The sequence below is a fragment of the Phaseolus vulgaris genome, chromosome 7, assembly GCF_051622355.1.
Source record: "Phaseolus vulgaris cultivar YP4 chromosome 7, ASM5162235v1, whole genome shotgun sequence".
Lineage (NCBI taxonomy): Eukaryota > Viridiplantae > Streptophyta > Magnoliopsida > Fabales > Fabaceae > Phaseolus > Phaseolus vulgaris.
This window is the reverse complement of record NC_143504.1, coordinates 49,687,458-49,712,959: the sequence shown is the minus strand read 5'-3', so window position 1 is coordinate 49,712,959 and position 25,502 is coordinate 49,687,458. Positions and strand designations below refer to the sequence as shown.

At 33.7% G+C, this 25,502-nt stretch overlaps 5 protein-coding genes and 1 long non-coding RNA gene across 23 annotated transcripts; 4 read left to right on the top strand and 2 right to left on the bottom strand.

Annotated features, from left to right (window-relative positions):
• Positions 1-97: 97 nt before the first annotated feature.
• On the top strand, positions 98-2,389 carry LOC137829839 (RING/U-box superfamily protein). Of its 3 annotated transcripts, none has more exons than XR_016523024.1 (7): positions 98-295; positions 615-709; positions 1,032-1,111; positions 1,192-1,247; positions 1,375-1,487; positions 1,637-1,801; positions 1,878-2,389. XR_016523024.1 is itself a non-coding variant. In XM_068636799.2 (7 exons), the coding sequence occupies exons 1-7, from the start codon at positions 166-168 to the stop codon at positions 2,173-2,175; spliced, it is 837 nt and encodes a 278-aa protein (XP_068492900.1). In that variant the 5' UTR covers positions 98-165; the 3' UTR covers positions 2,176-2,389. The 3 variants fall into 3 exon arrangements, 2 of the variants coding, with proteins under 2 accessions (XP_068492900.1, XP_090160553.1); XM_068636799.2 differs by having other exon boundaries at positions 1,737-1,801; XM_090304427.1 differs by lacking the exons at positions 98-295; positions 615-709 and adding an exon at positions 917-952 and having other exon boundaries at positions 1,737-1,801.
• Positions 2,390-2,988: 599 nt separating this feature from the next.
• Positions 2,989-7,737, top strand: AMI1 (amidase 1). 12 transcript variants are annotated; one of them, XR_011084092.2, is made up of 10 exons: positions 2,989-3,257; positions 3,384-3,536; positions 4,574-4,698; positions 4,860-4,985; positions 5,432-5,614; positions 5,838-5,985; positions 6,102-6,313; positions 6,855-6,989; positions 7,088-7,249; positions 7,454-7,737. XR_011084092.2 is itself a non-coding variant. In XM_068636792.2 (10 exons), the coding sequence occupies exons 1-9, from the start codon at positions 3,148-3,150 to the stop codon at positions 7,220-7,222; spliced, it is 1,284 nt and encodes a 427-aa protein (XP_068492893.1). In that variant the 5' UTR covers positions 2,989-3,147; the 3' UTR covers positions 7,223-7,249; positions 7,454-7,737. The 12 variants fall into 12 exon arrangements, 5 of the variants coding, with proteins under 5 accessions (XP_068492893.1, XP_068492894.1, XP_068492896.1 ...); XM_068636792.2 differs by having other exon boundaries at positions 6,102-6,270; XM_068636793.2 differs by having other exon boundaries at positions 3,024-3,257; positions 3,365-3,536; positions 6,102-6,270.
• Positions 7,738-8,285: 548 nt separating this feature from the next.
• Positions 8,286-9,810, bottom strand: LOC137829837 (NADPH-dependent aldehyde reductase 1, chloroplastic). Its single transcript, XM_068636796.2, has 4 exons — positions 9,477-9,810; positions 8,971-9,347; positions 8,539-8,897; positions 8,286-8,445 (listed from the first exon to the last, which is right to left on the bottom strand). The coding sequence occupies exons 1-4, from the start codon at positions 9,780-9,782 to the stop codon at positions 8,423-8,425; spliced, it is 1,065 nt and encodes a 354-aa protein (XP_068492897.1). The 5' UTR covers positions 9,783-9,810; the 3' UTR covers positions 8,286-8,422.
• A 2,181-nt stretch (positions 9,811-11,991) lies between these two features.
• On the bottom strand, positions 11,992-14,896 carry LOC137829832 (uncharacterized). 5 transcript variants are annotated; one of them, XR_016514464.1, is made up of 5 exons: positions 14,650-14,896; positions 14,465-14,528; positions 14,076-14,147; positions 13,903-13,973; positions 11,992-12,250 (listed from the first exon to the last, which is right to left on the bottom strand). It is a non-coding gene; the product is annotated as an uncharacterized LOC137829832 (long non-coding RNA). The 5 variants fall into 5 exon arrangements; XR_016514465.1 differs by lacking the exon at positions 11,992-12,250 and adding an exon at positions 13,742-13,808; XR_011084091.2 differs by lacking the exon at positions 13,903-13,973.
• A 3,242-nt stretch (positions 14,897-18,138) lies between these two features.
• Positions 18,139-19,470, top strand: LOC137829838 (putative GPI-anchored protein At3g06035). The gene is made up of 2 exons (XM_068636797.2): positions 18,139-18,323; positions 18,720-19,470. The coding sequence occupies exons 1-2, from the start codon at positions 18,239-18,241 to the stop codon at positions 19,226-19,228; spliced, it is 594 nt and encodes a 197-aa protein (XP_068492898.1). The 5' UTR covers positions 18,139-18,238; the 3' UTR covers positions 19,229-19,470.
• LOC137829834 (uncharacterized) lies at positions 19,405-25,502 on the top strand. Its single transcript, XM_068636791.2, has 9 exons — positions 19,405-20,518; positions 21,014-21,262; positions 21,366-21,659; positions 21,875-22,537; positions 22,619-22,687; positions 23,086-23,253; positions 23,549-23,765; positions 23,870-24,214; positions 25,004-25,502. Exons 1-9 carry the CDS (start codon positions 19,928-19,930, stop codon positions 25,096-25,098), a joined length of 2,691 nt encoding a protein of 896 aa, XP_068492892.2. The 5' UTR covers positions 19,405-19,927; the 3' UTR covers positions 25,099-25,502.

Below are 25,502 nucleotides of genomic sequence, written 5' to 3'. Positions count from 1 at the left end.
AAAAATAGTTAAATATAATCTAATAATCTTAAAATCTGAAATTTTGCATATAATAATAAAAAATATATTTAACTATAATATATAATTTATCATATCTATCCTTTTGTCTAATAGTACTTATGAGTAAAGCGTGTGCATTGGAAAGGAAAAGTAGGGTTGGAAACGATGGAAGATGACGCAGCGATTGGGGTGAGCGACCATGTCTCGTCGGAGTCGAACAAGGAGGATTCAAGTTGCTGTTGTCCAATCTGCTTGGGGCCATTCCTTCAACTTTCGTACCTCGATAGATGTTTTCGTATGCCCTCAAACTATTCCCTCTTACTCTGTTTCTTGATAATCATCTCTTCTCTACCTTCTTTTTGCAAGATGATGTCTTTTTAATCCCAAAGTTTATAAATTTGTTGCATGTGGTATAGACCCTTTATTGGGTTTGACTGATTGATTGATGATTAGGGAACCCTTTTGTTCGAAAATCACCCTCGCAAATTTTATATCTAGAAACAGCTTTATTTTATCAGGATCATTACTTGAGAGTTGAGATTCAAGAAGCAAAAGAGGCAAATGTACCATATAGCATTCTTACTGCTATTATAATGAGCTTATTCTTGTGGCAGATAAGTTTTGCTTCAATTGCATTTTACGCTGGACCAAGGTGGCTGCTGGCAATCCCCGTTCTCTTCCTTCTTCTGTAAAATGCCCCCTCTGCAAGGTTTGGTTAAATACCTTCATTTTTTAACTTGAACACCATATGTTTTTCTGCATTATTGTTGTTGTTGTTTTTGTTTTGCCATATGGACTTTTGATGAAGTATAAATTACTCCCTCCATTTTACTCCCTTTAAAAGGAATTTCAATTCAGGACTTTTAAGTGCTCGCAAATTACTGCTCCCTGAATGCTTCTTATGGATGTCGAAATTTGCGAAACATTAAGGATGATGATTTGTGATAATCAAGTGGGTGAATGATAGTAGAAGTTAGTATCAAGTTGGATCAAGTGTGCTGCTGACTTCTTAGTTTGTGCTTAATCTGCAGACAGACAATATTTCTATCGTGTATGGAGTGGAAGGAGGTTGCTTTCAGCGGCACTATGTGAATAAGGATTTTGAGGATAGGTTTGTCTAGTTTCAGTCCAAGTTTTATTTTTTTGGTAGAGTTATCCTTTTATACTTTGCTCCTCTGTCTGTGTGTGCAGTTTTATCTCATCAAGAGCGCACAGATATAGATTACAATGCTATTACACTGACCAAGGTGTTCGTCCTACTGCCTTCCGTTTAACAAATTTCTATGAGATAATGGTGTCTGTCTGTCCTGTGGTTTGTGTCAAATGTTCGTTATTGATATTTGTGTTACTTTTTTATGAACTCGGTGTGAGCAGGTTTGTTAGATGAAGTATTCAATATATCACAATATTGGAGATCTCGAATGTACCTTCGCCCAAACTGCTGGCTTGAAAGTTGGTTAAGAAGAGAAATTCAAGCTCTTATTCAGGTTATTCTCTCTCAGGCCTTGACACTGGAAAATATCCAGTAACAGTGTGATTTGTGTGTTACACATTTTTTCTTTTGTGTATATATGTGCTTAATCATAGATGAAATTTCTGATTCTTTCATATCCTGTCCTCTCTGTCTTTTAATCAGTTTTTGCTTGGGTAAGGAGGAAAAAGGGGGAGGGGGTTGCTATAGTAATTGCATTGCTGTGTTAATTCTTGACTTAAACCTTCTTGTGCTGAATCTAAAGGAGGAGGATGTTGACATCATTGTGCAACATATAATTGGCGTGATCAAAGCAGTATTATGTACAAGGTAAGTTTCTTTGTGCATTTTAAGTCATTAGTGTGGAAAACATGGATCGTGACTAGTAATAACTCTTGAATTACAGGAGAGAGCAGACGCCACACTGGACTGCACCCGAAAAGAAACAGGAAGAGTTCAAGAAGTCAGTCTATGAAGCTGCAATACGATTTCTAGGGGCAAGAGCGGACAGATTTGTATATGAGATTCAACTATTTCTTGCTTCAGGAATGAATATTGAAGCTTATGATGCTGTGTACGTACAACGGTTAGGTTGGAGCTCACCCGGGATAAACACTGAGGTTTCCAACAGTGCATTAGTTGATCGCACAACTGCGATTCCATACCTGTACATATTTGATGGTGACTCTAATGAAAATGAGTAGATTATTTGTTCTGTTCTTCTCATGTATTTGCTGTAATTGCTTCCTGGATAGCATAGGAGAACCTTTTCACGCTTCCATGAGTGGTAGTGGTATTGATCCTCTTCAGCTACCGCAGAAGGTGGAATTCTCTACCCAAGAGTGTAAAGTTGTTTGACACATGCTTGTTATTGATATAACAATTTTCATTATCTAATTTCATGCAGTTATAACAAAACAGAGTCTCCTTTTCCAGCATGTTAAAAGCTCGATTCTTTAAGCAATTACTAGCTCATTTTCAAAAATAAATAAATAAACGAAGCATGTAATCATCTCCAATATGCGACAGAAGAAAAGCTGACTGCTGGAAACACTTAAAAAAGCATTATAAATAGGAATGCATAAATGAATCAACACGAATGAATGGTGCGAGAAATTTAACATGAAGTGAATAAGGTGCGTAGGTTGAAGAAAAGTCTCACTGTTGGGAAAACTATACAAATTTAGACGTATGTATTAATGGTACTTAAATTGCATGGAAATTAGGTAATGTGATCAATAACATTTACAAATGCCTTCTCGAAGATCTAGAGTTGAATTTTAAACAATCGAAGAAAGGAGAACGAAAAGACGAAAGAAGTAAATTCAATTATTCAATTGGTGGATACTTATGTCTCCGTCCCTTTTATTATAACAAATGAATGAATGATGCCAAAAATGAAAAATAAAATGTTTTTAAACATAGAAGTAGCAAAAGTGGAAAGGAGTACAAGAAAATGAATGAATGGAGTGGAAAATAAAATATATTAAATGGTTGGTTAGTAGAAAACAAAAGGTGTGTGACTGATATTTGGATTGGCCAATCAAAGTTTAACCTTATCTTGACAAGTATCATAGAGTAAGATAAAATGCTGTGAAATTTATACTGACCTGAGACTCTCTTCAATCGTTGCCATTAGTTGTTTGTAAACGTGAGAGAGGAACTTTACAACAGGTATGGAGACAGCTTCAGGTGACTACGGAGCATTCATGGAGAAATTCACTTTACCACCAAAATCTGCACAGGATCTTCCCCTCAATTCACTCACCTTTGCTATCAAAGAGATGTATGTATTTTCCTTTCGCGCCACAATATTCTGTTGTCAAAATTCTACTTTGCTGATGCCTAAGTCAGCTAGACTTTGATCCATGCTTCTGCATGTTGAACTTGAAGGAGGTGTTTGTATGAACAGATTTGACGTGGAAGGATATGTGACCGGCATGGGAAATCCTGACTGGGCAAGGACTCATCCGGTTGCCACTTCTACTGCTCCAACAGTTTTGGCTCTTCTTGGAGCAGGTGCCACTTGTGTTGGTAAAACTGTCATGGATGAAATGGCTTACAGGTTGGGCTTTCTTTGCTCATATTTTGGCTCATTCCAAAACCCATAGGGTTCTAAACAATATTGAATGATGTGCCTACTTAGTGGAATTTGAATGCTTAATGAAAACCTTACAAGAGTGTTTACAAATATGAGAAACTTTTTAACAAGAATTTGAAAGAAATTTGAAGGCGAGGACAGTCAAAATTCAATCTCTTAAAAAGAGATTTTGAGAATGAAAGAAATAAAGAAAATGAATGTTTGAATGAATACTTCAATACATTGTCTAAATTGGTGAATCAAATAAAGTTCCACCGAACAATTTGATCATATAGTAGTTGTTATATAAGAAACTAAGGACTTGTCAACATAACTGCTTAAGATGATGTGATCACTTAGCTATGAGAAAAAGTTGTTATGGCAGATTGAGTAGTGAGTATTCTGTAGGTGATGATGAATTTGTAGAAGCATAAAGTTTTTGTTTACATAGATTATTCGTTTGCCTGAAAATTTAAATTAGGCAATGAAAAATATGTTGGCATAAAAGACTAAGAAAGCACTGGAGTTACAACCAAGTAGGAGGTAAGGTGATTCATAATATTCTTTTATGTACCAAAATTAGATAAAAATTGGTTGAGCACTAGGCAACTTTTGGGACATGATTATTCTCTTCGATTTTAGAATCAGAAGAGCGAATTTTTTTATTCAAACAAAAAGAATTGTCGCCATGGTTAAAATATCAAATAACTGAGTGACTATTATCTATCATTTTCGTGTAAACTGTGATTTGTTAGGATAAATCTTAGAGTTGGAAGTAATATAAATTTCTTAGCTTTCACTCACTATTTAGATCATATGGAAAGGACAAGCTTCCCCAATAATTAAGATGTCTCTAAAGTATGCAAGTAAGGTTGCACTTCATTTAAATGGATACTTGCTCACTTCTGCTCATTTTGATTGAGCTTTCTCCTCATCGAAAGTATTTCTGATTATTTTTATTTTTTGTCTCAGATATGTACATATTTCTGCTACTCACATGACTGAGTACTCTTATGTGGCAGTATAAACGGGGAGAATATACATTATGGCACGCCTAGAAATCCTTGTGCACCAGACCGGGTTCCTGGAGGATCTTCTAGTGGCTCTGCTGTTGCAGTTGGTGCAAAGCTTGTTGATTTCTCACTAGGTGATTTATTCTTCCTTTCCATTAGTTATTTTTGGCAACATTTTGTTAATAATTTCAAGTGCTGTTACGTTTTCCTCAGCAGTGAGCTATTCTTTTTTTCCCGTTGAGTTTCATTTTGACATCACTTGATTAATAATTTGAAGTGCTTTTTTAAATCATAGGAACTGATACCGGAGGGAGTGTAAGAGTGCCTGCATCATACTGTGGGATTTTTGGTTTTCGTCCTTCTCATGGAGCTATCTCAGTATCAGGAGTTATCCCTATGGCACAAAGTTTTGACACTGTGGGTAATAATCCATTAACTTGATGACTATGTTAAATCTCTACTTTTCATAATATTTATTATAAAGCATAAACGTATCATAGTGACATTGTGATTAGATAGTTTCTAGGGGAGTTAGTTATAAGTTTCTCTTAAACTTTACAATGAATAAGTTTCTGTCTTCAATCGAGTGCTTTGAAATTTACATAACCATCTATGTAAAACATTTACCTTCATGGTTCTAATACTTGTTTTTCTCTAGTTATCTGGTTAAAAGGTATTCAAGATCTTTAGCAATACAACGTTAGCTATGAATTTTTTCCTCCAAATTTTATGTTTGAATTTTCCCTTTTGTACATTCCATCTCCAAGTGATATGGTGTACAAGAAGTGGTGTTGAAATTATAGCTTCACTAGCTGTTGACCGTTTCTTCTCGGTACTCACTTCCTTGTTCCTCATCTTTATATCTAGGATGGTTTGCCAGGGATCCAATGATTTTGAGCAAAGTAGGTGGTATAATTGTACAATTGCCAGATATAGCCCCAGTTAGACCTTCTTGCTTCATCATTGCAGAGGACTGTTTCCAGCTTTCAGTCATTCCTTATGATGTAGTTACACAACCTGTCGTCAAAGCAGTAGAGAAGTTATATGGAGGTGAATAATCGGATAGATCCATTGCTGTCAATTCAATGTTATTAATCATAAAACTAAAGATTTCAAGATATAAGTTCTAAATTAATAGGAATTCTTGTTCTACCCCATGTAATTTAATTATAAATCTATTTGTGGTTTCATCCACTAATGATGTATGATATGTATTTTGGAACAAGTTTATTTTACTAGGTGAGAAGGTTTTTTGTTCTATCCACTATTGCAGGGGATGTGTTAAAGCAGGAAATCCTTGGAGACTATGTGAAGACCAATGTTCCAAGTTTGAAACATTTCATGAGTAAAGAGACTACAGACCAAATATATAACATTCCATCACTGTCTGCACTTTCAAGTGCCATGAGGTTGCTTCAAAGGTATAGCTCACCATTAATCCCTGGTTTTCAGTACATATAATTGTAATTTTCTAGCGGATTGTGGATTGCCTTAGATTGTAACTTGATTCTAGCTTTATTTTTCACTTGTAATGTAGGTATGAATTCAAGAATAACCATGGTGAATGGATCACAGCAGTCAAACCAGATTTTGGTCCTGGAATCTCAGAACGTGTATTAGATGCCTTAAGGACAACAGGGGAGAACATTGATACCTGTTATTCGGTAAAAAGAGAACTTCACGATGCCCTTGCTGCTCTTCTTGGGGTATTCCTTCTCTTTGACTCACGAGGCATGCACACAGACCATAGTACGATATTTGGAATCACCATAATTTACTGATAAACAGCATATTTCAACGTATGAACATGAGTTATATATATATATATATATATATATATGCATAAGCCATTCCGCCTGACATAGATTCTCTCTTTAAGTCTTCACAATCCTTTATTTATTTTTTCAGGGAGAAATAATTTCAAACATGTTTGTTATTGATCAAACATAGATCAAGTTTGCTTTTGAAAATACCATTTTGAGACCCTTCTAAACATTTTTCAGCAAACCTTTCATTTGTCAGAAGTAACAATTACTCTGTACTTTTGTTTTTTATCATCTAGTTTGACTGTGCTTGTTTTCGAAACAACTAATTCCATAATGAAGATTATAGATTCTCCCTCTGAATCTTTTTTTAAAAGTAAAGGAAACTAATTCCATAATGAAGATTATAGATTCTCCCTCTGAATTTTTTTGTAAAAGTAAAGGAGTGTAGTCATTAAGCAACACATTTGTTTTTGTAAGCTTGACTTTTGTACAAGTTACTATAATACCGTGTTTGAAAATTTCAGGATTTTGGTGTTCTCATGATCCCCACAGTTCCAGGGCCTCCCCCAAAACTACAAACAAATTCGTCTGAATTAGAAATTTTTCGTGCAAGGGCATTTAGTCTGCTGTCCATTGCTGGAGTATCTGGATTTTGTCAGGTTGTCCCTTCCTCTGAGTTTATGAAGTACTTGGACTCCTATATTTTCCTTAATCAATTAAACTTCATCTCAATGTGGTATTTCCTGACATTATGTAGGTAAGCATACCACTAGGGATGTATAATAATCTTCCCCTATCAATTTCTCTGGTGGCCAGACATGGTGCAGATAGATTTTTGCTTCACCTTGTTGAGAGTCTTTATGCTAGTATCAAAGAACAGAAAGCAGCATAGCTGAGAGCATCAGTTACTGATATAGATGTAAGTTCAATATTTTTACAAAACCGGAAAAAAAATTATGGAAGCTTTGAGATCTCTGTGCTATGAAAGAGATAAACTAGATGCTTGCTTTCTGTTTTTTTTTTTCTGTACATTCTTATGTTTATGCGCAATAATATGTTTTCCATCTTTTGCTTTGGGAGAGAAGCACAACCTATGCGTAATAATATGTTCCCATCTTTTCAGATGCTTTGGGAGAGAAGCACAACCTGAACTATGGACATAAATCACAAGAGGGAATTGGAAATTGTATAGAGGAAATTGTTGCTTATCTGAATTTTCTTTCAGATGTTATAAAGTTCAAATATTCGTTAAGTCATACCATTCTTCTTATGCTTGCTTGCTTATGAAAAGTAGTACTACATCATGTTAACAAGTTATCAGTTGTTGACGCATTTGATATTCAGCTGTGTCAGCTACAGAGAAATAAGTTTTATGGTAACCTCACACACCAACAGACTTCTCTTGAATTTGGCTGGCATGTCATCAAATGTGAAGTTTAATTGGAACTTTACCACATACACTTCATCCATACATGATCTTAGGTACTAGAAAGGCACTATCCACTTGGAATCTAGTATAAGCAAAGTAAAAATGAATAGTTTTTGGAGTGTTGATAGTTATTAGACCGAGAAGCTTGATGGCATGAACTAAATAAAACTTGACATCATTATTAATTTAACTAATTTCATTTTTTTTTAAATATATTCATTGAAAATGAATAGAAAGTTATTAAAAATGTAGCCATCATTAAATATTTAATATTTAGAAAAAAAATATTAGACTAAAACGAAATAATATCCTGAAGTACATTTTCTTTTTCATTCGGAGAGAGAGAACTAGCAGTGGTTTTTTATGTTAACTGAATATTGCAGCTCAATCCACTGATAAGACAGAATATGTAACCAATCCATTTGTTTAACGAAAATTTAATTTTATTTGGGAATGTAACAGTTGGAAGGCGCAGAAATTTTGTGATTAATCAAATTGTGGTATACTGATCTTTAAGTTGTTGGTATACTGAAGAAACTTATTTTATTAGGGTAGCTTCTAGATTCAAAAGTGGATAACATCCCCAACTCGAAAACAGTGGAGAGAGAAGCTGTTTCAGACAAAAGGTACCACCATACTACATTAGAGTATCACTGATGCACTTTAACCATTGACAATTGTTCCACCTGAAAATTCACATGCAATGTTAATTAGTAAGTCAACTAGAGTGGAGTACTATATAATTAGATATGTTGGAGGTGAAATTTAAGCAGTGTTACCATTGGGGTGAAGGACTTGTCCAGTTATGTAAGAGGAGCAGGAGTTGGAAGCAAGAAAAACAAAAGATGGTGCAACCTCAATAGGATGACCAGCTCTCTTCATTGGCACATGACCTCCAAATTCTGCAGTTTCCTCCTCCTTGAAAGATGCTGGTATCAATGGAGTCCAAATGGGCCCTGGAGCCACCCCATTGACACGAATTCCCTTACTAACCAGCTGAAGGGAAAGTCCCCTCGTAAAGGCCACAATTGCTCCCTTGGTGGAAGTGTAATCCAGTAGTTTTGCATGTCCCTTGTAAGCATTCACTGATGTTGTGTTGATTATGTTGCTTCCCTCCTTCATGTGCTTCAAAGCGTGCCTATATATAACAAAAACACATCATTTTTCTATCACATCATTTATCATTCATAATTTATTATTTATTATTTTACCTGGCCATGAAGAAATACGCAAAGATATTGGTTCGAAAGACCCTCTCGAGCCTAGGCTCATCTATGTCCTCCACAGTTCCACACTCGTATTGCTCAGCTGCGTTGTTGATCAGAATGTCAATACGACCAAAAGCACTCACCACCTCTTCAACCACCTTCTTGCAATTCTCATCATAACCCAAATCAGTTGGTATGGCCATTGGATCCTTGGCCTCCGCAGTCTTGGCCCTCTTTATGATTTCCAGGGTCTCCTTGGCATCCTTCTCCTCGCTCCCCTTCACAAATGTGAAGGCCACAGTAGCACCTTCCAAGGAAAACAAGTTAGACACTGCTCGTCCAATCCCAGAATCACCACCAGTGATTAATGCTATCTTTCCCTGAAAAAGGAAATCCAATTTTCTATACAGAATCAATAGCAGTTCACCAAACAAACAAAACGTCCATGCACACCATCTTATTCTAAACAAAATATAATAGAAAACAAGGTTATAGATGTAAGTGCCTACTTGGAGTTTATTTGAAGGTTTGTAGTCAGGGCTAGTGAATTGGGGTGGTGGAGTCATCAGATGTTCTTTGCCAGGTTGTGTTTTCTGTTGCTGAGGGGGAAATTTTTGTTCAGCAGAAGCCATTGTTGGAAAGAAGGTTTTGGAAGGAGGTTGATGATAGAAAAGAGTGAAAGATGCATGCATATATAAAGGATTGTATTTGAAGGTGGGAAGAGGTGAGGGTGATGTGTTGATGAAAAGGGATTTGAAGATGCAACGTGGTGAAGAGTGGCATAAGGAGGTCTTCACGTGTCCTTCCACTCGCATGCACTGGACTCGTCTGAGGAAACGGACATTCTCGACCGACAAAAGCTTCTGCTTCTCTCTACATCTTCCTTTTATGTTTTTAGTCCACCACTTTCTTTTTTTATTTACTCTATGTTTCTTAAACATTTATTATAACTTTTCATATTTTCTTTGTGACATTTTTACTAAAACAAATTTTATTTTGAAAGGTGCTCGCTCTAAAAAAAAGTTGCTTTAAAATGTTAATAGATTTCATCATATCATAAATATATTTCAATCATGATATATTAACACCTTCTTACACCGACACATTTTTAACGCTGAACTAACACAATTAACGCTGCAACGTGATAATGACGTAGTAGAGTGAGATTGCTATATTACATCGATTATTAGTAACAATCGATATAATATATTTTTTTATTAGAATAACACATTACATCGGTTCTTAGTAAAAATTAATGTAATATATTTTTTTACTCAAAATAACACATTATAATATTCAGAAGACGTGGAAGGTTGTTTCGATTGATGGTGATGTTGGATCGGAGTGTTTCGCCTTCGATCCTCGCGACGAAGGGTCTTATACTGGCCTTTCCGACAGTGTTCTGAGAGTCATGTGGATCGGTTTTCACGCCGACCAGTTCCGCGCCATCATCCATAACAGTGACCGCATGCGGTCCTTGTTGTTAGCGCCAGATTTGTTTCCGGTGCGCTGTCACGTCGAACGTGACAATAACAATTTCGATGAGACACTGGAGGTTCTTAACGGCGTCAAGGTCGAGAACGACAACGTTGGTGATCTGGGAGGAACTTATCGCCTTGACAACTTCTCACACTATTTTCAAACCTACGTTCTTCCCCTTTCTATCTTCTAAAACCACATCACCATTATGACATTTAAAATAATACCCTTACCATCCACGTTTGGAGCGTCAAAAGTGTGTATACATTATTCTATTATTTTACTATCACACCAATTTAGGATTTATTCGCGTTGTCGTTATCCACAAAAAAATACATTGATTGCGACACAAACTTATTTCACATACTTTGAGAAGTGTAATAAAACAAATACACTTGACAGTGATTTGGTAGAAGGAAAAAATAATTATAACTATAACTCATAAATTCCCAAAGAATTATTATTTCTAGTGACTGAATCTAGGTATATTTGTATCTTCCTAGAGATATTTTGATTGCGCGTGTTATTTATTACATATGAATATGTTAAAATTATGTGATTATATGTCTACTAATTAAGCATGATATTTTCCTTTGAGTTGTTAATTTTGAATCATTATTTTATTTTTAAGTTTATTGATTGTTTGACTAGTTGTGATTGTTTCATATTGTTCGTGAGTAAATGTTTTGATAGGTAAGAGATATGTTTTTAATTCAAAGAATAAACTAGCACTACAAGAAAAAGTGTTTTTAGAAACTAAATTATTGGTTTCTAAAATGATAAAATTAGTCATTAACTTAATTAGAGACTAATTTAGAAACTAATAGTCTTAAGTGGCTAAAATCATGGTCGCTAATTTTAGATACCAATTTAGATTCTAATTTAGAAACCAATTTAGTTACCATTAAATAAAAACCAATTTAGTGACCAAATATATAGAAACTAATTTAGTAACCAATTATATAGAAACCAAATTAACAACCAATTTCATTGAAACTAATTTAGTAACCAAAATATATAGAAACTTATTTAGTGACCAAATATATAAATACCAAAAAATGGTCACTATATTGGTCTCTAAATAATATAATTTATTATAAAATATTATTTTATTTACCTACTTACTCTTTAATATTTATTTATTTATTTATATATTTAACTTCACTAATTTTAAAATAAATTTATAAAATTCATCATCTCAAGTCATATTTTATATTTATTTATAACCTTATGCTTAGTGGCATCAACTACTACTTCTTTTTATTAAAAATGGAAATATATAATAAGAAGTGTTATTGAAAAAAATTAATATTCTTCATTTTCTTTATATCTATTCATAACTTATGCATTCTCTTCACTGTAGCTATTACTGCTTAAATAGAATAAAAAATAGCCTAGATGTATACCGAGATGAACAATATCTATTCATAACTTATGCATTCTCTTCACTGTAGTTATTACTGCTTAAATAGAATAAAAAATAGCCTAGATGTATACCGAGATGAATAAAAGAATATCACAAATTAATATCAGGTGGACAAAAAATAGAAAATAGAAAAATTTTATACTTTTTTTCTTCTTTATACTGTTAACATCAATAGAATATTCATGGCAATAGAATATTATCATCATGTTTTAACATGATAATTAATGAATCGGGCTACTTGGATCCGTGAGCTAAACTAAAAAAAAAGCAAAGAGTTTAACTCGGATTATCCAAGCATGCATGCAGAGTATTAATTTATTCCCTTTTTTTTGTTTTTCAATCTCTCCATTTTCTTCTGTTCTCAATCTGCTTTTCATGCTACAAAAAAGAAATAGGGAAGAAAAAAATATATATAAGTACAAGTCTCAAAAGACAAAGCCTCGATCAAAGAACAAATAACAGAAATCACCATACACACGCATTATTATTTCATGAATGATTGTTTCTCATTACTATTATTATACCATGATGATGAATAATTCATATTCTTGCACAATTGTTATTGAGTGAATCTCTTATAATCTCTAGTACTAACAACTAAACAATCTAGTACTATCAAGCAACAAAGGGATGATGATGAACTAAGTGGAGATTGTACAAATTTACTCACAACTAATAATTAATTAATTTCCCTAGAAGTGGGGAGGGTAATAACAAGAACTGTTTGTAGGTGGTCTAAAAAGACAAAAGACAGCCCTTTGGATGAAACCCCAAAAACAGCAACACATAGCAGTGCTCCATCTATCCTCTTTATGAGGAAGACCAATGAATGCCCCATCATGATAATTTTGGCATTTTTTGGCATGTTAACCAGTGATATACTTTTGTCCCAGTTTTTCTCAGTGCTTTTCTACTCTGATTCCACAAGCATTGATTAGTGGAATGGTACAATAAAACCATTTACAATTCAAGAATATACTACATCATTTTTTATGCAATTAACGCTAAATTTTTACAAGTTTGTTCTGATGTGACATTTTATTAGAACTCCCTAGTTATAATATTTTATCTGCATTTCAATTTCTTATAAAGATTGTTGTTGATATTGAAATATTGTCTTTTATTGTTAAAAGCCAGAGTTCTTAATTTTAAGACCTCCAATTATATTATATAAACTTGTTTCAATAATGTTTTTATAATATTTTAGTTTTAAACTTAAGATACTTCATAAGATCTCTATATTAGAGATGTTCTAAGCGTAAAAATGAAATAGAAATCCTATTGTCCTTTGTGTACAACCCAAAATGAAGTAAGTTCTTTTGTGTTTTAGCTTCACATTAGACAGACTAAGTTCTTTGAAATACCATTTGAGATTTAGATGACTGAGTTTAGGTTTTTCTCTCTAAGGTTTCTCTCATATTAAGTACATTTAGTAAATCACATATAAATTTAAAGTATGAATTACTTCTAGAATAAAGATGAATCAACCGGGAATTGTCTATATTTTGCAATTGCTATTGCTAGGAAATAATTTCATCATGATTTTTTATGCCAGTTCTATTTTGCAGTGACCACATACTCAGTGACTAAAAAATCTATCGAGTTATACTAAACACTCCAAATCTATGAGAGTAAAACCTTCATTGCAGAAAATTAATATAGATAAAGAATTTTGAACCACAAGAAACTTACATGCTACTGTTTAATTCATTGTGTCAATAATTTAACATAAAAACAAATATTTAGTTTCATTATAAAAATTGTGTACATTACATGATTCTGGAATCATGAAAATTGGTTGAAAATTATCCAGTAGAAAAATTGCATAGTCAAATCATTTAACAAAGAAAGAATTAGAATCTCACAGTCTTTGGAGAAGTTGCCTGCTCTGTATGAAACTAGGTATTGTTCTAGTAAATTGTTATCATTTATTCTACTGCAGTGTGATAATGAATTGTATGCATGAGATGCAGTATATGAGTTAAGTAGTTGGGTTATAATTAAGAAGAAGGTCAAATATCAAAGCTCACAAGTCAGTCAAATGTTGTAGTCCAGTAGTGTAAGTGGTAAGTTCCCAGTCAATTGATTCGATGACAGAACCCTTCAGTGTTAAAATTGCAGAAAAAAATCATAGGAAAACATGATATCTTAAGAGAAAGTAAAAATAATAATAATATTAAAAATGAAAGAATTGGTGTCTTACAATGTCTCCAAGTTAATTAGTTTCCCAAGCTCCGGTGGAACAGCACCAGAAAATTGGTTTGCTTCAAGCATCCTAATTGGAGACAAGACAAATGAAGAGGTTAGTAAGGATGATAAACCACATACTACCACAATAACACTTTCAAAGTATACCTCATTCTTGAGGATTTCTATAAACATGATAATATCTAGGACATAGGAAGGAATTGAATTAAAGCTTGGAACATACAGGTATCTAAGAGAGGTAAAATTTCCTAGATGCTTTGGAATTTTCCAGATAAGGGATTCACAAGAAGAGAACTGCACATAGTTTTACGTAATATATAACTAATATAAAATAAGAATTGTAGAACGAAAAGTTTGCAGTAGTTGGAAAAGACTCAGACTCACATTGAAGCTAATTTCATTGAAGCCCATTCCTCTTGAATCGGTGAAGCAATTGTAAGCAAAATCTCTGTCCACAGAATAAATTTAGGGTTGAAGATGGGGAAGATACACTGTAAGTAAACTTACGCGGAGCTTCGAAGCAAAAAAATAAAAACAAAGAGAGAGAATGAACACGAATCGAATCTGACACTTGAAGAGGTTCTTCGGAGCAGAGAAACTCCATTGTTGTAGAGTGCGAGAGTGCGTTGCCGTCACCGTGCAGAGTGCATTGTCGTTGCCGTGCAGAGTGCGTTGTCGTCGCCATTGCTGCAGGGTGTGTTGCCGTCGTCGTTGCCGTCTCTGTTGCAGAGTATTGCAGAGCCGCAAGGTGCCTTGTCGTTGCGGTTGCCGTCGCAGAGTGTGTTTGTGAGTTAGTGTATTTGCTGAGTGAAAGATGAGTAGAAAGGGTTAAAGAAAGATAAATTTAGAAATACAATTTAAAAAAATTAAATAAGTTTTTAGAAAGTATGGATATCTATTTAAATTAATTTATAATTTTTTTAATTTAAATAATATTTTGAATTTATTATTAATTTATGTTTATGTTTAAGTAAAATTAAAAAGTTAAAATACTATTTTAATTGTAATTGTTAAATTGTTATTAATTATTTTAATATTATACTAAAATTAATAAATTAGTAAATTTATTCATATTAATTTAAAATATTTTATAAATTAATAATTAGTTTTATAAAATTTAATCACTCTAAAATTAGTATCTAAATTTAAATAATAATGACTAAAAATTAAGTATAGATTAGAAACTAAAAAATTAGTTTCTAATTTAATTATTTTTATAAACCAAAAATTAGTCACTAAAATAAATTAAAAGTAACTTAAAAAATATTTCCAATTATACTTAATAAGAGACTAAAAAAATGTCTCTAAAAATAATTTTATTTTTATTTTTATTATTAGCAACAAAAATATAGTATCTAATTAATTATAACTTTTTACTAATAATAGATACCATTTTAGTATCCAATAATTTTTAGTTTATAAAATGATATCTAAATTAGTTACTATAGAAACTAATTTTGTTTGGTTTCTAAATTAGTTATTATTAGACAATTTTTTGTAGAAAATAGGGTAGTATTGTAATACACACATATTTTATATGCATATTATATTATATATATATATATATATATATATATCATGTAGATTCTTATCAGTCAATGTAGGTTATGATTGTGTATTGCGTATGATCATAGTATAATTTTGAAAGCTCTGACATAGTGATAAAAGGTACAAGGTGAAACGAGGTAACTAAAGTTGTGTGTGAGAAAAACTTAATGATAAGGAGGATCATTGCAAATGTATGGTAAAAGAGAGAAAATAAAGAATGCATGTATATAGTGAGGAATTTCTTCCTCCACCTCTACGTTCATATATTTCTATTCGTTCTACACTAGAAATATGAAAATTTTCATTTTATCCTTTTTGAATTGTGTAATTTATAAGTTATTTTTTATAATTTAAAAATAATTTTTTGGATTATATAATTTAGAAATTATTTTTTATAATTCAAAAATGATTTTTAACTACAAAATAACTTCTTAGTTGTGTAATGCATTTTATAATACTTTTTGAAAGAAAAGAAAATAACTTTTAGATAATGAAAAAATAATTTTCAAATTATACATTTTTAAAATTATTTTAAATTGTACAATTTAAAAATATTTTTAAATTGTAAATTTTTAAAAAAAAATCCTTAATTTTTAGATTATATAATCGAGAATAATAATTAATTTTTAGATTATACAAACCAGAATAATAATTAATTTTTAGATTATACATACGAGAATAACAAAATGAAAATTTACATATTTATGTTATGGGATGAAGGATAAAAATATAGAGGTGAAGAAAGAAATGTCCATTACAATCGTAAAAACAATATATATATATATAAATAAATAAAAACACTTAAAATGAAGCAGATACCAAAACATTAAATAGATCACATATTTTCACCTGCTCACAAGTAATATGAAGTTTTAAGACAACTTTTCTTTGCCAAAAGTCTTGTGTTTGGGATTCTTGTAACCTTTTCATTAAAAACATTATATATTTTTAAAATAGATGATTAATTATAAATGTTGTCCTAAATATGTTGACATGCTATACAAATTAAAACTAGCACTGGATTGAGCTACCCAAATAAAGCAATTACTTACAAGTTTTTATAACTATTTTTTCCTTTAATATATAATGTCAACAAGATTAATTTCCTTTACTCTTGATTTGTGGGATTTTACCTACTTAAAATATGAAACACTCAAATCATATTTTATATATAGCCATGATATTATATATATTGGTTATTATTAATAAATTAGTTCTATAACGATAAAGAGATAAAATATAACAACTTAACTATCTCTAATTATATCTTAATTATACTCTACTAAGTTAAAAAAAACATCAAATAACTTAATTCGATAAAAAAAACATATAATTTGATTAGAAGAGAGTATCGTATAAACATATGTAATAACGTGCCCACACTTCAACTCTATATCAATACTCATATTTACTTTTTTTTTCATCTTTATTTTCTTATTCTCTCACTAATTTGATAATGTGATAAGGCATGCCCACAAGCTACATTGAGTATTGTATTCTATCAGAGTCACACACTTCTCTTAAATGACATGTATACACGTATCGAACACCGACACTCGTACGACATGTATTGATAAAGTGTCCAATTAAAAAAAAATATTGGATTTATGACAATTCTAACACAATTTTAAAAATGAGAAATACATTAATTTTTATTATCAATTTATACAATTCATAATTATATAATATATATATTCGTGTTCCCATGTCCTACATTTTAGAAATGATACGTATCTCCATGTTCGTATCCGTGTCATATCAATGTCTGTGTCGGTGTCTGTACTACATAGATTGTATTCAACCTTGTTACTATTCACATCTCAACTCAAGCTCAAAAATATCAAATAATCTTCAAATGTGAAGTGTGAGAAAAGAAATAAAGGTAAAAGATTAGGAAAAAAAATTGGAGATTAAAAGCAAAGAGGGAGTTCTAGTTTCGGAATTTAATTAGAATGAAAAAAACAAGAAGTTTTCCAAATCATGGGTGCCTATCTCGTTGATACTAGTTTTCCTTGAAGCAAAAAGAATAATAGGGTAGAAGCACCCAACACCACAAGCAAGGTAGCCCAAAAGTAAGGAGAATTTCCCTATCTGTTAATAAAGCATAAGGAATTATCCAATCTGGACACACTCCTTTACTCATTCTATTTCTCTTAAATGTCTCTCCATGCTTAAAACTTTACAACTAGCTTTAAATTTAAAAAAACTTCTTTGATACATTGACAACCAAATAATAAATTATTTTAGATTATGGTTCAAAGTAAAAAGAGAAATAGTTTTCTACTAATATGTAAATCGATATGAAAGATGGAGAAATTTTGACTAAAAGTAGAAAAACAAATAATCTTCTTCTACTAAAATGTGTACTCATGTGAAGTAAATTTATTTGATAACATCTTTTAACCTAATCATTGAAGTATTGTGTCATTGAATCTTTTCATTCATATTCCATTCTCTTTTTAATTCTAATTCATCCCTCTTTGGGGACTTGTTTATTTATTACAGCCTATATCATAATGACATGAACACACAGTGAGTTACAATTCTCTTGAGAGCATTCTCCATAAGAAGTTCTGTTTTTGCCTCTTGTCACACTCCATTAACTCAATCATGCTCTCTTTCAAGATTGGTCTCCACCTTCTGATTGCCTCTCTCGTTGCCTTCCACCTGCTTCCTAGTCCAGTAGCCTGTGATGGTGAGTCTCTTTCATTGTCTCTCTGTTGGAAATTGTATATAGGTGAGTGCAAACCTCAACCCTTTGAGCCGGTTTTATAGGGTTGAGTTAGGCTTAAAGTCCACTTTGTAACATGGTATCAGAGCCATTTTTGAGTCTATCCTAGCGAGTATTTGTTGGGTTTATCAAGCCACCATCTATAATATGTTATCCCCACGCACGAGTTGTTATCACTCTCGGCGTGAGGAAGTGTGTTGGAGATCTCATTGTATATAAGTGGGTGAAAACCTCAACCCTATGAGCCGGTTTTATGAGATTGAGTTAGGCTTAATCGAAACCACAAATGTATGTTCAGACATTCTTTCTCATGTTACTGATGATGTCCTTCTGCTTTGGTTTGTGTGGTTTCCATTGCAGACGAGGGGAAGAATCTGCTTCATGACGTCAACATTTACAGAAAAGTTATGAACCTTCCTGTTCTGGATGAGAGTGCCAAGGCTTCTTGCTTAGCTGAGGAGATCGCAGAAGATCTAGCAGACATGCACTGTGAAACCTTTCGTGACTACTACCCCACGCCTGGTAACAACTCCAAAATTCCCAACTTCCAGAAGAACTTAGCCAAATGCAGCATCGAAATCAACACCACCACAGATGGGGTCATCATGCCTCTCTGTGTCCCCAAGTTGAACCACGATGTTCTCTTTTCCAACTACACCAAATCTAATCGCTTCACAAAGTACCTCAATAACTCCAAGTACAACATTGCAGGGGTTGGCACAGAAGATGATTGGATGGTTTTTATTGTTGGCACCAACTCTTCTTCTGCAAATTTCTCCTCTTCATCTTCTCGGCTTGCTCATCTTTCCAAACCCCACTTGCTCATGCTCGCATTCTTCTTCACCACGCTTCTTCTCTTCTTCAACTAAATCGATTCTTTCCTTTCTTTCTCCTTTGCTTCATTCATTTCGTGGATTTTTCTTTCCCCTTTCTTCTTTTCTTTTTCTTGGTTGTTTGGAACAATTATTTTACTGTGATTTTGTGTATACGGGACTGTACTTTGTCACAAGTTCTTCATAAGCATGTGACCTTGCACTTCCTTGTAATTGTAACATGTATATTGGGATTTGACATGTTCCAAAAATAAAGTTTAAACTATGCATTTCATAAACATCTTTAATTTTGCAGTCTTAAATATACTAACCGAAGTAAAAGGACAAAGAAGAAGAACAAGGATGAATTTGATTGGCGTTTTTACAATGTGATGTTGAATGTAACTTTGAACAAGTTGTTGAAGTAGGAGTGTCACAACTTATAAGACTAGTTGTGGTTTGGAAGTGTTGAGGTTTGGTTTGAGAACATTGAAAAACTTGCACCTTTCATTTCACCATGTAAACCATCAAAAGTTGTTTAAATTCCCAATTTTAAAAACCCCTTTTTATATTTGAGTTATGAGGCTATAGAGAAGCGCCACATATCCACATCACACGATAGGTGCAGTAGTGCCACTGGCATTACATAATTCACACGTCATACTTAACCGCACCATTTTTCTTTTTGCAACACAAACGCGAAAACGTTATTAACATCCAACGCAAGAAACGGAATTGATAGCGAGTTTGTGAGCTATGGCGGAGGAGGACGACGACGACGAGAGCTTTGGCGACTTCACCTTCGCGTCGTTTCCGAGTCAAACCTTCCCATCCACCGCAAACGACAATAATCGCGTCCTCGTCGACAACGATTGGGGCGACTTCGTTAACCATTCCAGCCAGATCAACAACGACCTGTTAAAACCCTTCCCGGATCCCACGACCAAACACGTAAATGAGAATAACGGCGTCGCCGTTCAAGACGAGGCGGCGAAAAAGCCCAAGGGAGCTATTCCGCTCTCGATCTTTGGCGAGGAGGAGGAAGAGGAGGAGGAGCGCACTTCTGCTAATGATTTCCCCAACGGCGGGGTTGTCAAAAGGGGATCTGGTTCCAACGGGTCCGTTGGAATCAGTGATTTGATTTCCAGTTTGTATAATCACCAGCTTCCTCAGATGGATTCTCACAACGGATCGGTTTCGGTGTCCAATGTTGCTGCTCCCAATCCCTCGAACTCCAAGGGAAGCAAATTGAATTCCAATGAGGATGAGGAGGATGAGGAGGATGAGGATGGGTGGGAATTCAAGTCTGCGGAATGGGAAACTGGAATCAAGAGCCAGGATGTTAAGGTAATTGAGCGAATTTATTTAAGGTAGGGGATTATTGAAATTGAAGCTGAAGAGAATGCTGGAATTCATAAGTATGATTGAATTTTCTTTCCTTAGTCTCAGAACTATCGGTGGATATTTTCTATTGCTTGTACTGTGGAAACGAGGTTTACGATACGAAAGCTATAGTACCATGTAGATCTTGTGATTGCTTTTTATTTTTGCTAGTGATATGTGATTATTTTTTGTAGTTTCCATGTGAGAAGCAAGAGTTGATTCCCTAGATGAGGACAAAACAGGGTTGGAAAATAGTGCTAGTGGGTATCGATGAATTGTTATGTATGCTTAAATTTTGTGTTTTGGGTCGTTTTTTCAATTGCCGGTCAGCATCTATGATTTAAAGTGCATTAAGGGGCTATTTTCTTGGGCTAGAGATTGATTACATCACAGAAATACATACTTGCTCATTCATGTAATGAATTTTGTTTCCCTGATAATTTGTATTATATTTTAAAGGCTGAAGTGCAAAAGCATGATAATGGTGCTCTTGATGTTGGTACTGTGTTTGATTCGTCCAATGGGATTTCGGACAAAGCTGGCGGGTGGCACCTGGACTTTGAATTGAGTCCACAATTTTCTTCGCAAAATCATATTAACCCACAACCAGGTCTGAATAGTGAATCAAAAGATGTTGGAACTGGTTTTGCCATGCTCAGCCAAAGTTTTGGGGAGTTGAATTCAGGGTCAGGATCAAATCAAAATTTGGTCAGTTGTTTTCACATAATTTCCTCATTTTGTGTTACATTGTTCATTCATATTATTGAGGAATGTCCATTAACACCATCTGATTGTGGTTTTGTGGTATTAGAAAGCATCGGAGAAGGCTGACATTTATCCCACTAATATGGAATTACTCAATGACGGTACAATTGGTTCATCTCTTGCGTCAGTATCTCATCAATCTGATGAATGGAACTTCGGATTTAATTTCAATTCTAGTTTTGTGGGTGAAGACAATCAGAGTTCAGAGTCACACTTCAAAAGAATCGAAACCAAAAATAATCAGGCTGATAACAGCATAAACAATGCTTCCCCAACTAATATAAATGTTGATTCAGATGTCAATTTTTGTGAATCAGATGATGCTGTTACAAAACATGAGGTACTGAATCGGTATGATGTCATATTTTATATATCATGTGGCATTGTATAGGGTTTAATTTCTTGAAGGATTTTCAATCTTGATTTTTGAGTTACTTTGGTTTTATGAAAAAATTTCACGAGTTTGTCTTATGACTCATTCTTTTGTTTATTATTCATTTAAGTGTTCATACATTTTAAACATAATGTTATTGTTACTATTCTTTCTATTTGCAGAAGCCCCTAACAGGCTCAGAGAATCGTAGGGAAGCCTTGCCTCTGTCAATTTTTGGTGATGAGACACCAGATACTGATGAACAATCTGAGCCTCAAGATCTGTCTCACTATACACCAACATCCCCAATAAAGAACAACTGTAATAGCCATGTATCCAACTTATCTATCAATGACTTATGGAATTTGTATAATCAATCTCAAAGCGTAACTTCTCCAAATGTGACTCCAAAAGCAAGTGGAAATCAGATTCTTGCCTCGCCTGAAGTATCAGGCTCCAGTTTGGTTACTGGTAATGATGGTTTAGATGATGACTTCTGGGACTTTAAGGATGCTTCAACTGGATCAGGATTTACCCATGAATCTTCACAGCAAACTTCTTTTAGTCACGCATCACAAGTCAATGAGAATGGGTTGCATTCTTCCCCAACAGTTCTAAATTCTGCTTTGGCCAACGGCGATGATGATTTTGTGGATGATTCATGGGAATTTAAGGATGCCGTCTCTGAAACAAAAAGTCAAGATCACGCATCTACTCTAGATCACACAGATTTACCGCCAACCCAGTTATCAACGAAGTTAGAGCAGATTGACTATGCAGAGTTTTATGGCAAATTGAAGGATGAATTGTGCAATTATGTTCTGTCACATCTTCAGAATCTCAAGGTAGCTAATCTTCTGTGGTCTTTCTTTGTATATAATACTAAAATTTACTGACACTGAAATTACTCAAATTAATGTTCTTAGAAAACTCTAAATGTTGTTGCTCTTTCGGGTGAAGATGCTAAAGCAAAAGCTCTTCAGGAACAAATTCAGGTCAGTATATGAACTATTTTGTTATCTATTTCCTGTCTAATGTTTTGTACTTTTTGCTTATTTTTCCCTTACTATAGTAAATGTAAAAACTCTGGGAAAGGGATAGGTGAGTGGGTTTCTCTCCATGGGGGAAATGGGAGAATCCGGAGGTAGGTCTGGAAGGATTTGGCACAAAGCTAGCGGAACCCCAGACCTAATGCCTTTGCTTGTGACTGTGTACATTGGGTCAAAGGCCCCCCATCAAACATTATCGAGTTGAGCTATTAGCATTTTGTTATTGTGAATTTGGTTTTCTTCTGCTTTTGAATTTGTGTATGGATATTTTTTTCTTTGTTAGTCAAATGCACAAGCTATTAATAGATTCAGCACCGTTTCTACTCTCTTTTCTTCTTTTATAGGAATTATCCGAGATACTGCATCAGGATAATATGGGTGTCCCTACTGAATATCTCTCTGAGGATTATTGCCCAACAAATGTCTGCTTTAATGAACTTCTTGAAGTTTTGAAGGAACCTAAGTTCCAACCTTTGGAGTCCGAATACCAACTAGCATCAAGGTTGTTGAAGGTATGTCTATTTCTTGAAAATATTTTGTTGTATTTTTAAAGTTTGTTCTGTTGCATGTGCAAATAGTACTGACACTGTATCTGCTGAATGATTTTGATAGTTTCAAACAGAATATATGATTGAATGTCTGATTTAGCCATTTCTGTCAGTAGTGATGCACTGATATTTGTCTCAATTTTCCTTGAGATTAATTTAATGGATAAATAGTTAATATTTTCTTATTTTATTTATTGATAACATTCTTTCTTACCAGACCATTCAGCTTAACAACACTTGTACATTTGTATTTTAATAGGCTGAGAAGGATATAAAATCTGCTATTGAACTTTTGAAAGATACAGTATCCACAATAAGGCTTCTCAAGTTGGGATCAAGAGAAGAACAGTCTAATTATCTTACCATATGGTCCAAAATAGCTCTTGTTTGTTCTCAAGAGCTGAAGCATGGTGCTTATGTTTGGAAGCAAGCTGTTCTACAGAATGTCCATGACCAAATATTATCGAACCGAAAAGGTAAGCTACATGATTATGTCAAGCCTAATATATATGCTTCTGATGTAGATGAACTTAAGGAGTCTGGAATAACCTTTGTTTTCTGGGGTGGTGGGTTCACATAGGTGTTCAGTATATCATTGCACTCGGGGAAATATATAGAGTTGCAGAAATTATTGGAGCTTCAATCAAACTTCACCAACCTTGGATGTTATCACGTTCCATAGATCATAAAAATTTATGTTTCCTTTTGAACGAGTGTTATAGCATATGGTTGGCTTCAGGACTTCAAGAAGCTCTTTTGAATATATCAAATCAGAATAATTTTGAGCCAGATGAGATTTCAAGGGAATTAGTTGAATCCATTAAGTATATTCACGAGCTTGATGAACATGCACTTCGTAGCTATGTTATCACTGGAGAACAAACTACTTGCCAGTTGTCAGCCTTGCCAGCTGATTGCATACCAGGTATACGCACTATAATCTTGACTTTCTTTGAATGTAAGTGATTAAAATTGATTTAAAATGAATTTGGATCCTGTCCTGTTCATGCTTAATAGGAGAAGTCCTGTTAATAAATTTTAACCATTTATTGTGTTTATCACTTAATATATACGGTTAAAATAAAAACTAACCAATTATCTCACTAAAAGTAAACACTCACGTTCCCCATTCTTTTATAGTTTTAGTTGGCTTTTATTTCAACTGTTAAATTTTGAAATAAATATAATTAATGGTTAGGATTTTATTAGACAATATCTCCTGTTAACGCCAGACATGAGAGGATCGAAATCCATTTAAAATTACTTTTGGATAGAATCTTTTCCTTGCTGTTTGTTACGGTGCATAAAGGTGTCCAAATGCCCATTATTTATGATTAGGAAAAATATAGTGTGAAAATTTCTTAGCTCCTTTGGCATTTGCCGCATGGAGCTCCTTCAGCGAAATCTTGTTAGCTATAAACAATGATAGCAATTGAGCAGTTGAACTTATTCTCCGTTGATATTATCATGGAGTGAACCTGCAGAACTAAAGTACTGAAAAAAAACACTTCACATACCCAAAAAGAAGTGAAAATAAGGTGCACGTGCTGCAGGATCAATGTTGGAAAGAGTCTTTCTGTATTATGTTCGAATAGTTTATATCTTTTTAACACCAATTTTACATTTGCATTTAGTATCTGTTATGATCAATAGATAAAATGTGTGGAAATAACAACTACCTACCACTTTGGCCTTGTAATTTATTGTGGATCAGGGTTGAATTTGGTGACATGGAACGGGAAGCCTTACATAGTCAAGCTTGCAAACTTGTGGGTCAACCTAATAAGTTCAGATTCACCCCAGAAGTGACATCTGCCAATTCAAATACGTCTCTTCACAACGTGTGGACTATTTTACTTTTTCAGTGGTTGTTTTGAGTTTTGAGTTGCAATGAGTGAGATTGTGGCGGGATCCATTGTTTTGTTAGTGGGGGTGAGACCTTTGGTGCACTGACCGCAGCTGTAGTGAAGGGAGATTATGTATGGGATGAAAATCATCATTCTATGGAGTCGGACCAGGCAAAGTTACCAATTAAGTTCATTCTTTCTTCAGTAGGTTACCATTCTTTCCGGGAAAGCTTTAGAACAATAGCCGGATTTGTTACAGGTGTAAGATGTATTACTAGAGATAACAAAGAATTATATACTACGACAGAGTATAATTTTGGATACAATCCAGTTATGCAGATGGAATGATATTGCATAGTTATCAAA

Excerpts from the sequence above, each read along its gene's own strand:
- LOC137829839 (XM_068636799.2), top strand. The coding sequence starts at position 166 with ATGGAAGATGACGCAGCGATTGGGGTGAGCGACCATGTCTCGTCGGAG. Across the intron at positions 296-614 it reads GTACCTCGATAGATGTTTTC|ATAAGTTTTGCTTCAATTGC; the intron begins GTATGCCCTCAA and ends TTCTTGTGGCAG. Across the intron at positions 1,488-1,736 it reads AAATTCAAGCTCTTATTCAG|GAGGAGGATGTTGACATCAT; the intron begins GTTATTCTCTCT and ends CTGAATCTAAAG.
- LOC137829834 (XM_068636791.2), top strand. The coding sequence starts at position 19,928 with ATGGCGGAGGAGGACGACGACGACGAGAGCTTTGGCGACTTCACCTTC. Across the intron at positions 21,263-21,365 it reads CAGGATCAAATCAAAATTTG|AAAGCATCGGAGAAGGCTGA; the intron begins GTCAGTTGTTTT and ends TTGTGGTATTAG. Across the intron at positions 23,766-23,869 it reads AATATTATCGAACCGAAAAG|GTGTTCAGTATATCATTGCA; the intron begins GTAAGCTACATG and ends GGGTTCACATAG.
- LOC137829837 (XM_068636796.2), bottom strand. The coding sequence starts at position 9,782 with ATGCGAGTGGAAGGACACGTGAAGACCTCCTTATGCCACTCTTCACCA. Across the intron at positions 9,348-9,476 it reads AACCTTCAAATAAACTCCAA|GGAAAGATAGCATTAATCAC; the intron begins GTAGGCACTTAC and ends TTCCTTTTTCAG. Across the intron at positions 8,446-8,538 it reads ACAAGTCCTTCACCCCAATG|GTGGAACAATTGTCAATGGT; the intron begins GTAACACTGCTT and ends GTGAATTTTCAG.
- AMI1 (XM_068636792.2), top strand. The coding sequence starts at position 3,148 with ATGGAGACAGCTTCAGGTGACTACGGAGCATTCATGGAGAAATTCACT. Across the intron at positions 4,699-4,859 it reads GCTTGTTGATTTCTCACTAG|GAACTGATACCGGAGGGAGT; the intron begins GTGATTTATTCT and ends TTTAAATCATAG. Across the intron at positions 5,986-6,101 it reads GCCATGAGGTTGCTTCAAAG|GTATGAATTCAAGAATAACC; the intron begins GTATAGCTCACC and ends CTTGTAATGTAG.
- LOC137829838 (XM_068636797.2), top strand. The coding sequence starts at position 18,239 with ATGCTCTCTTTCAAGATTGGTCTCCACCTTCTGATTGCCTCTCTCGTT. Across the intron at positions 18,324-18,719 it reads TAGTCCAGTAGCCTGTGATG|ACGAGGGGAAGAATCTGCTT; the intron begins GTGAGTCTCTTT and ends TTTCCATTGCAG.